This window comes from Daphnia pulex, chromosome 1, assembly GCF_021134715.1.
Source record: "Daphnia pulex isolate KAP4 chromosome 1, ASM2113471v1".
Classification (NCBI taxonomy): Eukaryota; Metazoa; Arthropoda; class Branchiopoda; order Diplostraca; family Daphniidae; genus Daphnia; species Daphnia pulex.
This window is the reverse complement of record NC_060017.1, coordinates 5,084,332-5,096,613: the sequence shown is the minus strand read 5'-3', so window position 1 is coordinate 5,096,613 and position 12,282 is coordinate 5,084,332. Positions and strand designations below refer to the sequence as shown.

Here is a 12,282-nt window from a genome sequence, read left to right as displayed (position 1 = left end):
GCTCTGGTCGAACGGGGACTTGGAAGGCGCATGATCCGATGAAAACTTTTAGAGGGTCATGAGTCTAACCCGGAAGCCTAGTAGTGACTAATCGCTCCCCAGTAAAACTTGCCTCGCACTCTTCTCTCCTCTTCCATTTCCAGGTAATCTCCCTGGATCTACGCCGACACTGCATGTGCGAGTTTTAGCAAGCAATCCGCCACCCAATTTGACAAAAAGTGGTAGTTTGTTTTCACGGAAATTGCGTCAGACGGTTAAAAAATTTCTAGTTAAAAAATCTCATGTAGAAATTTGCATCTAGTCTGCTGGTGCAAATTGCGATTCTTTAAGCTTGATTAATTTATGTGATGTGTTAAAAGCTATTGTGAGTAGCCAATAAATTGACTAATTCGCTTTTTCAGAATAATTTGAAGAAAGATCACAAGAAAATTTAAAAACAACGGTGATCTAAAACCAAAATATTCAGAAAAAGTGGATTAGTTCAATTGTTTAGCTACCCACAATCGCTTTTAACACATCACCTAAATTAATCAAGCTTAAAGAATCGCAATTTGCACCAGTAGACTAGATGCTAATTTCTACATGAGATTTTTGAACTAGAAATTTTTTAACCGTCTGACGCAATTTCCGTGAAAACAAACTATCACTTTTTGTCAAAGTGGGTGGCAGATTGCTTTCTAAAAAGCCTCGCACAAAAAAAAATAGTCTTGAACCGGACGCTCTGTTTAATGAATTGTTTATTTTGCAAATGTTCCAGAATAAATATAGTTTACACATATTATATACAAGGCATTTTATTTATTTACATATAAACATGATTATAGATATACAACTATTGTGTGAATTTGTTGTTGGAGATTGTGGGGTTTTAGGAATGGATGTGAGTGGATGTGGGATTTGATGTTGATGCTTATGGGGTTTGAGGAATGGATGTGTAAGTGGAAGTAGGGAAGGTATAGGTTGACGAGAAGGTATAGGTTAACAACAGATTTTATCACCAAGTATTGCATATTCATTAAAAATATACCTCACTTCTTTTAGTAAATCATAATCAAATACCCCACTCCAACTTCCTCCTCATTCCCCCATCCCGGACATGTTTATTATTTGTTTGACATAAACCTCCCCGTAATAATTTTTTTTTGTTCCTTCTCAATATATAAAGATAAAACTGCAAAGGCACAAATAGCAATTAAACACAATATTGGATGTCACTTCTGTAGAACAAAACCAGCACCTTGGATGCACAAGGAACAGCAACTTGATGCAGATATCTTTCACCACCATAGGCTGCAACAACACACCACATTGGACAGCAACACCACTGCTCCGTAAACATGAACCTATAACCAAAGTAAAAATAATCTTCAGCATCATTGGAAATCCTGTACGAAACTAAAAATAATATGCTACATTATATCACTTAAATATTCAACCCAAATATTATTTGGCAACATTATATTATACCTAACATTGAAACTCAAATTTACATGAAACTAGATGACTCATTTAAGATTTAAATGCAAAACTTTGAAGAATACTCTACAGTGAAACAAATAAACAAAACCTTTTTCAGTATCTGCCTTTCTTGCTTACAACAAACTCCCCTTTAAAAATCCACAACAGAACACATGACTGAAGGAAATAGCTGTCGACTTGACGAAATCCCAAAATGTTAAAACTAACCAATGGATGCAAAGTTTGATCACATTTTAATTGTAAAATCTAAACTGGATAAGATTGTCACCTTCAAATAGTGTATGTGTTCATGATGTTCACAGCAAAGGTAAATGAGAACTCCACGAAACCTGCACAATTAGATGCAAGTCCTAGACTGGTTGGTGGAAGCTCCTTGTATTAAAAGATGGACCTTAAAAGATGCCTGCAATCAAACATTACAAATGTCATGATCAAAATTTCAATCAGTTTAATCAATGATTTTACCATTCAGAACTTTCCACATCCACATGTAAAATGTTACTCAGCTTCTGGATGTGGTGGACAGCATGTTTCCAAGTCTTAAGCATCAAAATTCATCTACAGATAAAAAATTACATTTAACACATTCAGGCAGCTTTCAGGGCAGTTTCACTGCACGACAATTTAATCGAATCAATACCAAGAATAATAGCAAGATCACCAACCGCCAACCCGAACTAACTAAAACCTATCACAAATTCTAACATCACAACCCCAAACAAAGGAAAATGGCGTCTCTTCCATCAGAACTCTAACGAAAAACCAAGAAGAAGGTAGGGGCTAAACGGTAAACAGCTAGACTACGCCCAACAACTCCAGACCTGGCCACCAGATGTCCTCTCAGTATCTCAGCCATCATTAAACAAAAAATAGTTGATTTTACTTATGCCAATTTGATGGGTGGAATGATTGACCAGATTCGTCAACACTTTAATCAGGCTCTAAGCATAGCGACTGATTTTTGGCAGGAACGGAAACGGAACGGACTGCATTTCACTTCCATTTCATCATCGTTCAACGTCTCCCAGAAGTGAGCCGCTTCCGCGTTGCTACTCTCGTTCACAATTTTCGCTCAATTTTAGATTACAAGTAATTCCCTAATTCGTACCCTGCGTGACGGCGCACATGAAACAGCAATCACGAGTTGAATTCGTCCTGCACTGTTTTTGCAGCACCACCTAAGGCTGCAACAACATGCCACATTTGACAGCAACATCAACGCTAAACGTGAACCTATAACAAAAATAAAATTAATCTCATTGGAAATGTTGTATGAAAAAAAAAATTTTATCATACCTACATTATATCAATTCAAATAATAAACTAAAATATTCTACTGCAACATTATCTGTGACGATTGTTAAACTAGAATTTACATTAAATTAGATGACACGTTTAAGATTTAAATAAAATTCATTTGAACTTTATAGAGTACTCATCTTCGCTCAACATTCAACTTCCAGAGGTGAGCCGCTTCCGGGTTGCTCCTTTGCCTGAGTTTAGATTTCAAGTAATTCGCATCCCGCGTGTCACGGAACATGAAATAGCGGTTAGGGGATGAACTCTTCATGCACTGTTTGTTGGCAATAACAAATTGCTGTTGACGAAGAGTACTTCGATGATCTTTTTCAGTTTTGAAAACAACATTCTTCCGGTTCCAAACCAATAACCCTAAAATGGAGAAAAAAATGTGTTTATCAACAATTTTATCTTCCAAACCTAATTCAATTTACAGTTGTAATGCGATTTCGTATTCCGTACTGGACAGTAGACTAAGGAACTGATGGATAACAGAGACAATTTCAGTCAGCATAACGAAGAGTTTGGCAAATTTGCATTACAGCTATCTGCTGGCCTGTCAGCTGCAAGAAACGGAAGGTCATATTTCAGTTTGAATTTGAGATATTGAAATGTCAAGCTGATATATCACGTGTTGTTGAAAAGGGGACGCCAGATCAACTATCATCGTAAGACGTGTGACAACCTTGAACGCTGTTGTACTCGAGCGCTGTAACAGACCGGTATGACGTATGAGACCTTTTGTTTCGTATTAAAAACGAAATATTTTATAATTACGGTGAAAACTTAACAAAGGGGGATTCAATTACGGCAGCTTTTCATCACTAAAACTGGCCATGGACGCAACACCGCCGTCAATCAGACTTTCTCCAGCGGCCATGTAACCATTGTTACTTGTGCCCATTAGCTACATTGGCTTCGGCTGTGCCAACACCAACTGGCTGACGCTTTCGGAAATGCGACTCAATGGTCCCCCTAAAAAAAGTAAAGACGAAGAGCAGAACACATATAAATTCACGTTATTAACAAATATCAATACAAATACGTCAGATTCAAATTTTCAAGTTTCAAGAAAGATAGCATTTGTACCCACCAATTTCCATGGAATAACTAAAAGAAGTTCCCATCTGCGACGCAATTTGTTCAACGGGATTGACTGGGGGCGAACTAGGATCACACTGAGAAAAGACTCGATCTCCTGTAAAACCCAACGCAACTGAATACATTTGAGTCACAAATAGTTCTAATGGAATCTTACCCGGTAGGATATCTTTTGTCCCTTGCGTCTACCAAATAGCGTCCTAGTCTCGGTTCATTGCGGTGATGTTTGAGTTCGAAGCGATCCCACATGACCGACGGCCAAACAAATAATTGCTCCAACAACACTGCGACAAATGGGCGAATAAATTCGTGATCCCAGGACCATTCAGCAGCTGCTTTCAAATTGTCAAACTGGTCACTTTTGAGAATCTCGCCGCTGTTACTGTTCCGGTTGTCCCCCCCCCCTGCTTTACTATTACTGGCAAGGGCACCATATTAACGGGCACGATGACTAATATTTCCTGAATAGACAAATTTTATTTAGTCTGGAACTGAAAAAAGGTTTCAATATCTGCATCGGTGGATCAATTTAGTAAACTAAACTACCCATGATTATGTGTACTTCTAATTAAATACTTTACAATAGCCTAAAAGATAGACTTTAAAGAGTCAGAAAAACCTTGATTAAGTAGTGCTGAAATGGAAAGTTAGGTTAGGTTAAGTTATACCACGTCTTGTCTTGATGTCATCCTGAAGAAGAAGCACCAACTCAACATTGTCACTTGACTCTCACTGGTCATGTTGATGCATGAAGATTTTTTGCCTTTGGCATAACTGCTTTCTCATTGCCTGTTGATAATCATTCATTCAGAGGGTTAGTAAATCTGGGATTATGATCAGATCTTTAAAACGATAACTAATATAGATATAGATAATTAAACAATAATGATTAATGTAAAATAGTGTGACCTCTTGGATTGAATGAAACTGAAGTGTGCTGCATCATTTCTTGTCGCGTTTGCCAGGTTCAACATCCTGTTTTAAAATATTTGCACAGATGGTGATGTGAACATGTGATGCATTCTAAAGTTATTACAGATTCAAGTTAATGGTTACAGTAATGAGCCAATGGCTTCCTCGTTAACTCCCGTCTCGCAGTAGATGGTTAATTTCTCTTGTCAATTGTTTTCTCGAGCCTTATCCCAATAGTCATTGTGAATTTCGACCAAGAAAAAATAAATAAATACTAGGTGAAAAATCGTGATAAATCCTAAGAACTGAATCAATTACTTGTAAGTGATAAAGTAGAGATCAATATTCATCGGCTGAAAGAAATCCCGTCATTCAATTCTCGAGTTCGGGCATTTTCGGGAGCGTAAGGAGACCGAAACCCGCGGCCAAACGACCGAAATCTAAATCTGGAGTGACACGAGTCAACAAAATCAATAAAACGTATTGAAAATTAATCAAATCGTGGCACACCGTAAATAAAGTACCTTTGACTCGAAATAGAACAGAATATTCGTGTTTGACGTTAGATTGTATGTTAGAAACAAACGCTCTAGTGGCCTTGTCCATGATGTAATGAAGAGCGATCGTTTTGCTGCTGCCATTTGTGTTAACCTCACCTGAAAATAATGTACGGACAACTTCATAATCGATTCTAGGGTCCTGACATAGTTATTAGATTCCTTGCATGGGTAAATTGCAGGTAAGTTCAAACAAAGTTACTTATACAATTACTCGGGTTAAATCTAACTTGTCGGCCATCGATATTTTTGAAAAAAAGGGCAACAGACCAAGTCAGCTGGATAGGCTTCTTGGGGCTATAGATTTTTCTGTTACCTTTTCGTTGATGTTTTTCAATGAAGTGAACGTAAGGCTCTTTCGTTGGAGTAAGGCTAATAGTGTTGTTCACCGATTACCGATGCGGGCAGTCTTTTCCGTTTTTCGTGAATACTCAACACCAAAAAGGCAAAAAACTGCTTACATACAATCAGGTGTTACTAAAATTTTTGAAATTACATGTAGTTTTTCATCTTACACTGTTTGAAAATGAGTGAAAAATATTCAACCGCTGCACAAGTGAACATGAAACCCATGAATTGGACGGGAGCTTTAGTTTTCATCAAAGTTTTTAAAACAGCTAATTTTTGGTCCCTTTCAACCATCTGCTTCATACTAGATAAGAATTTCCTGAAAACATAAAATCAAGATAAAAATTTAAGTAATAACAAATACCAATGACTTTAATCCTCCAGGTAGGTTGATATGGTCACCGTCACCCTGCTGAATAAGAAGATCCATGAAAAGCATCCAGGTCTAGTGTTAAATAAGATGGGCTCCATGGTTGATAAAAACCTTTATATCTCATTCAACAGTATGGGCACTTCTGATCATTTGAAGGAGGGTAAACTAGGGCAGTTTAATAAGAAACTTTGTAAAAAAATCATGAATTTGTGACACTTATTCTCTTGTAGGGTATATTGGCACCGATTTTATGTTTTTTAAGTGGAGCAGACCATGCCAGCAAAATTTCTAAAATGGGAATGATAAATGGTAATGTTTTGACTGAGCCTATGACTGCTTCAGCCAACAATCTTTCTTTAGCAGCAACAGCTAAAAATACATGCAGCCTAAAAAAAAAGTCTTAATTAAATCCCCAATTTTTAATTTTCAATATGAAACAACTAGTAGGCCTACTTGAACGGGTGACATTTTCGTGAAGTTAACATCTTTCAGGGTCTGAAGAATTGGTTCCCTAAGTTTAACACCTAACTCAATCTACAGAACAACACAGATAACAAACCAACTGTGCCATGTCATGAACGGAACTAAACCTAAACGAGACGTGAAAACAGAAAGGAACAGTTGTACTTGCAGACGATGTTTTCATCGTTTTGATCGCAAACAGGATTACAAGAACAGCAGCCACTGTCACCTAGCGGTAGAAATGTCAATCTCTTCTGAGCGGGGGAAGGCCGTGATTCAAACTAGAATTGTAGTCTCGTTGATTGTTTTCAAAATCAATTGAAAACATCTCTGAACAGTGTACACTAAGTTATTTAAATAAATGCGCCCAAGTTCATACTTATTGTTTCTAGCAATAAAAGAGAGAACGTGAAAACCAATCGGCGCTGATGTAGCCGAAAACGGAAGAGGCCACCGTCAAATTTGGCCGCTACGCCCGGATTTTGTGATATGCAGTGCATTAAATTATAATCAATGAAAGAATTCAATGGAATAATGAATGGCGAGCGACTCACTTTACCTCACTTTTGCAATACGCCAATCAGCTGAAGGCCATTTTGTATAGCGGGTAATTTGAATATGACGATAAATTTCAAAAAGGTCGATCTTCCCATCGTTGGGTGAAACAATGATTCAAAACAATTTTTTATTAATAATTTTTGTAATTGTCCGAATTTAGAAACTTCTTTGAATAAAATAACGTGACTTTATAAATTTTTTTCAATCACGGCTCGTATAGCAGACTTTTGGAACACATATCCCCAAAAAATTGGCTTATTTGGATTACTCGATCGTGACTTCGTGCCTCGATATTCGTCACGGAAGTCAAACAAAAGTGTCTTGTTTGACACTACTCGGCTCAATTTGCATTTCTTCACGTGATGTGTAAGCTCGGTGATAGTTGCATGACCAATAAAGTTGACTCGACATTTAATCTCTAATAAACCCAAAAGAATCTTTAATAGCGTTCAAGATGATGTCATAAACAAGGCTACCAAATCCACCTAAAGTGAGTAAGCATCGAAATAAAGGCAGCATCCACTACCACTACTATTGAAGACCATTTGCAATTCAAACTTTGTCCAATAAACACTGCTAATTTTTTACTTGTGTTGTGACAACCAACTGTAGATCTACAGAGCCCCAAAAAATGAAGCTTTTGGTAATTATATATCCAGCAAATGTTTGTTCCTACATTTTTAGAGACAGTGTGAAAACTAATCCTATTTTATTTACAGCTCGTTTTTTTCATATCGCTTTTTGCGATCGCATCCGCTTCTAAAATTGAATTTGACAAACTGAAATTCGTCATTCAGACATTAGGGGAACATCCAAAGAATCGGTATTGTACATTTTATTCTAACTATTATAAAGATTTTAATAGTAAACGGAACCTTAATCTTATGAGATACGTATGACGTTAGAATGTTTGTCTTATTTCATTTATTACTGAATATTTTTTTAAGGCACCTGTCGATTGGATTGAGCCGCCAAAAACGAGAGGTAGCCTATAGTGTTTATAATAGACAGACTAGACACACAAGTGTAAAGCATAGCTATCTCCTTTTCCCCGCTAGATTGATTCTGTCTCTACCATCAGCACGGAGATAGCGAATCCAACTGCTGATGTGTCTACAGATGAAATAACTCCGGCCGCAGAAATTCCATCTGCACCCATGACAACTATTGCTGAATTGACAACAACTTCCGAAGAAACCGCTACAACAACAGAAGTGCCCAGCACGCTCTCGGTTTCCACAGGTGATCCCACTTTTACAGTCTGGGCAGTGAATCCCAGTACGGAATCAACAACTCTGGCTGCGGAAACGTCAATTCTGACCGACCAACCGACTGTCGACACACTGAAAAATTCGATTAATGAAGCGACTACAGCCGGTGAAATTATTCCGTCGTCAGAACCAGCAGAAAGAGCAGATGGAGAAACATTGACCTCAATTTCTACAATAAGTAATGTATATCTTTCCTCGGGAGCTCTGGACGCTCTGGAAATGATTGTAACTGTTGCCCCGAAACAAGTGAGTATTCCGGCTGCTGAACTAACTTCGGTACCTATCGAATCGACTATTCCGGTTCTGGAAACGACATTTGTGGCTGTTGAACCGCCTGCCGGAACTCTGTTTGACGATCTTTCAATTGAAGCGGTCCCAGTAGTACCTTCAGCAAAAAATCCGGCTTCAGAAGAAAAAACAACGGATATGGATGACGTTCCGATCACTGATGACATGAAAATAACTTTAACTACCGAATCGGCTATTCCAATAGAAACCACGACTGGTAAAACACTAACCTTTAACTAGCAGAACATTAATACTTTCCTTTTCATACGACTTCATTCGTCACAAAAAATACTAATCATGCCAATGGCGATATTCAAACTCAACATTTATTTAAGAAATTTGCGTTAATATCCTTCCTTCTAATAGGAAAATTAACAATAACGTGTGTGTGCTTAAGACAAACTATTATAACAATGTTGATTATTCGAAATGAACCATCTTTAAATAATCTGCTGTTGTCTTTTTAAGGAATATAGATCTAATTGACCCAATATTTATTCCAATAGAAACCAGTACTCCACCAAGTTTTCCTGCGAACGCATTTGATAAAAGTATTGAAGATCAAATTAAGAGATTAAAAGATATTAGAGCACTCCTCAGGTAAGCAAATTTTGTCTATAGGTTTTTATTACTATTTTGCCATTATTGTTTCTTTGAGTACGAGATCTTATATAAAAAGGTTTAGCAATAGAGGTAGGTATTCACATCTTTTTTATTTCACAAAACGTTGGGAGTATACTATGTTTGTTTTCAGACAGTGCTTATAGTTACTTACGAACATACCGTTTCATTTTCCTTTCAGAGAAACAATTAGAAAAAGTGAAAGAAACTTGGGCAATTTTCAAGTTTTACTTGATGGTTCCTTGGTGCCCGGATCCAAATCAAACAATATCGCTGCGCGCTATGCCCGCTTTCTACTTTCGAACGCGGAGGAAGTAAAAAGTAATGTTAAATTGTTTACTGATTTTACTGAAAAAATCCAACGTAAACCAGATATTTTACAAAATGTTTCAGTAACACCTTTCAAAACCTTCGATTCGACAAGCATTTCATAGTCACCTCTGGTCGTGTTTCAATTTTAAACCATTTCTGTTTTAGGGTATCAAAAACTAGAAAAAGTGATGAACTTGTGGGAGAAGTTACAGAATATTCTGGAATCCTATCCAGGTGATGGAAACCATAAAACCAATTAAGCGAAAGAAAATAATTTATTCGTCGATTCATTAGGCGTTTCAACAAGTAAAAGTCAACCGGATTCTTCTTCAAATGCGTCCACTATCGGGGGATCAGAGATCGGGGGAACAGAAATTTAAAAAAGTCTCTAAAGAAAGACATTGACAAATTTTCGGATGTCAGAAACAGTTTTTTTTATTAAACTTGAATAAATAATTGGTTTGAAATTGGAAGTAATACATCAATACAAAATAATAACATTGATGTCGTAATTATTTTATTAAAAGCACGAAAAGATTTTCTCGGCCAAAAAGAAATTCAAAAACGGAGCCATTGTCTATGTTGTCAGAATATACGTAAAATATACGTTTTTAAATATTCAACTAAAGAAACTCCTTGTATTATGCATTCAAATTAATTTTTTGTTTTTCATTTTTTTACAAGTTGAATACTTGAATGTCATGTCAAATGTTTTTCAAGATTTAAATAAATTTCTGGCAACTTGGAAAGTTACAAATGCAACAAACAAATGTGACAACGTCGACAACGTTCAGCCCAGTTGGCCGTCAAAATACAATAAATATGGCCGCTCTTGCTCCAGTCCAAGTCTCTCCCCTGATCAAGGTAATTGTCTCTTATAGCACTTATAGATTTCATGTGTAGAAAAAAAATTGTTCGTATGTGTGAATTTTAAGTTGGAACTTTCTTTGTAGATTGTATCATGTTAAAAACAGAATTCATGTTAAGTTAAGAGAGCCCTATGTTGCATGCCAACGCTTCTAAAATAGGGTTGAAAATGTACGACACGTTCGGCGTGATACCATAGTTAAGATGAATTCTTGTTGCCTTTGCATGTTAGTAATAAGTATATGAGTTCGTGTCCCTATATAATTCTCTTTAACGTCAACTTCTGGTTAAAAGAGTTTCGCTTGGGGACGACAAAAATTGGAGGCTTTGTGTGTTATGAGGCAAACAAATGTCTAGTTTGCCTTATTGCCAAGTTCCAAACAATTTACAATTACTTAGTCAAATTATTTTAGTGAATTTTCAGATTGGTATTTAAACTCCTTTTTTATATCTTTTACAGTTTGGTCGCTGGTCAGCCCTGTTGCTGGGTATCATGTGGGGATCCCATCGTTACAGCACTCTGAAGGCCTCTGAAACTGCTTGGAGAGTAGAAGAAGCTGAACGAAAGATTGTCAAGGATGCCCAAAAGGCTACAGAGAAGACAAGACTGAACCGTGAAGAACTCTTGTATTTAGCTGATCAGGCTGGTGTCAAAGTACCTCCAAATTTCTAAAGCCCCAAAATTGTCCAATACTGTACAGATGTTAGTCTGCTGATGAAATTCCTTGGCAGTGTAAAAGTTTCAAGAATCAATATACATAGGAGTCACATCTTAACTGGTTGTATTATTTTTTTTCATACACAAGTTCTCTAATAATATTTAAGTAAAATAACTAGATAGGCCCAGCCAACTGGAGTTTTATTATTGGTTTTGTATTTTAAGGATTGGTATGGTTGCAAAATTTCCCTCTGCAGCGTTAGTGCGTAATTGGCCTACATTTCTTGCCAGTTCGGCTCGTAAATGACATGACATCAAGTCGTCTTCATGAACAGCTGCTAGTTAAGACGGTAGATGATAAAAACCTAGTTGTCCTAGTTTCAGATGCGTTTAGCTCGCTGTGTGTCAAGTTATATTAGTATGTAAATGATAAAATAAAAGAGGTAAAGAGCTTTTAAAATTGCGGTGCATAAAACTGGTGGGTCTCGAATGTGTAGTCAAACATTTCAGTATACATCCGTTTCTTGTCTACGTCGCAGAGTAACAACAAATATTGTAATGGTCTGAAGGGTTCAATAATAACTGACATAGATTCTTGAAAGCTTCATTCTAAAAACTCAACTTTTGAAATCACGCAATATGACCTGCCTATCTAATAAGAATGTTGTGTTTGTCTTCGTTGTCCTACGTCATGTTCGTCAAGTTTAAACTGTAGAAACAAAAACTTGTTGAAAAAATTACGTTGAATTGTGAAATATCCTATATTATACTCTTCGTTTCGACAAATAACCCTAAAATAAAGTTCAAGAGTATATTGAGATGATAGACCAACAATTTATAATGTAAAGACAAACCTTTTAGTCTGACTATATCAATTTCTTCCCGTCTGGTGGCCGATGGTGCAATGGATGTGTCCTTATAGGTGAATCGATTCCGCCATAAAATTTTCAATTTCCAAAATTGTGCCTCGCGAATAAATAGAATATATTCGCAGTAGTACTACCCTGTTAGTGTACATCCCAAAAGTAGGAAGGACTGCTGGAGTTGTTATCTTCCTATGTAATGACATTAGATTATACATAAGTTCATCTCAGATTGCTTTAGTGTCACTGAGAGGCGAATCGTGTTCACCAAACGAAAGATTGTCACGATAAATTCCACGTGAAAGTCGTTTTG

The 12,282-nt window shown here is 36.8% G+C and overlaps 2 protein-coding genes and 1 long non-coding RNA gene across 14 annotated transcripts; 2 read left to right on the top strand and 1 right to left on the bottom strand.

Annotated features, from left to right (window-relative positions):
• Positions 1 to 778: 778 nt before the first annotated feature.
• On the bottom strand, positions 779 to 6,708 carry LOC124199665. Of its 11 annotated transcripts, none has more exons than XR_006876952.1 (20): positions 6,523 to 6,677; positions 6,061 to 6,455; positions 5,864 to 6,000; positions 5,665 to 5,801; positions 5,316 to 5,447; positions 5,110 to 5,237; positions 4,916 to 5,015; positions 4,789 to 4,854; positions 4,499 to 4,668; positions 4,037 to 4,340; positions 3,872 to 3,976; positions 3,556 to 3,753; positions 3,410 to 3,487; positions 3,321 to 3,341; positions 3,213 to 3,259; positions 2,780 to 3,150; positions 2,588 to 2,712; positions 1,945 to 2,037; positions 1,748 to 1,882; positions 779 to 1,343 (listed from the first exon to the last, which is right to left on the bottom strand). It is a non-coding gene; the product is annotated as an uncharacterized LOC124199665 (long non-coding RNA). The 11 variants fall into 11 exon arrangements; XR_006876929.1 differs by having other exon boundaries at positions 3,213 to 3,341; positions 4,037 to 4,163; positions 4,239 to 4,340; XR_006876930.1 differs by having other exon boundaries at positions 3,213 to 3,341; positions 6,061 to 6,211; positions 6,286 to 6,455.
• Positions 6,709 to 7,488: 780 nt separating this feature from the next.
• On the top strand, positions 7,489 to 10,082 carry LOC124199652 (mucin-4-like). 2 transcript variants are annotated; one of them, XM_046595578.1, is made up of 8 exons: positions 7,489 to 7,732; positions 7,809 to 7,912; positions 8,037 to 8,073; positions 8,148 to 8,865; positions 9,155 to 9,248; positions 9,451 to 9,590; positions 9,747 to 9,815; positions 9,876 to 10,082. In XM_046595578.1, the coding sequence occupies exons 1-8, from the start codon at positions 7,721 to 7,723 to the stop codon at positions 9,959 to 9,961; spliced, it is 1,260 nt and encodes a 419-aa protein (XP_046451534.1). In that variant the 5' UTR covers positions 7,489 to 7,720; the 3' UTR covers positions 9,962 to 10,082. The 2 variants fall into 2 exon arrangements, with proteins under 2 accessions (XP_046451534.1, XP_046451526.1); XM_046595570.1 differs by having other exon boundaries at positions 7,490 to 7,732; positions 9,451 to 9,641; positions 9,876 to 10,066.
• Positions 10,083 to 10,347: 265 nt separating this feature from the next.
• LOC124199647 (ATP synthase subunit e, mitochondrial-like) lies at positions 10,348 to 11,224 on the top strand. The gene is made up of 2 exons (XM_046595558.1): positions 10,348 to 10,445; positions 10,909 to 11,224. The coding sequence occupies exons 1-2, from the start codon at positions 10,404 to 10,406 to the stop codon at positions 11,119 to 11,121; spliced, it is 255 nt and encodes an 84-aa protein (XP_046451514.1). The 5' UTR covers positions 10,348 to 10,403; the 3' UTR covers positions 11,122 to 11,224.
• Positions 11,225 to 12,282: the final 1,058 nt, after the last annotated feature.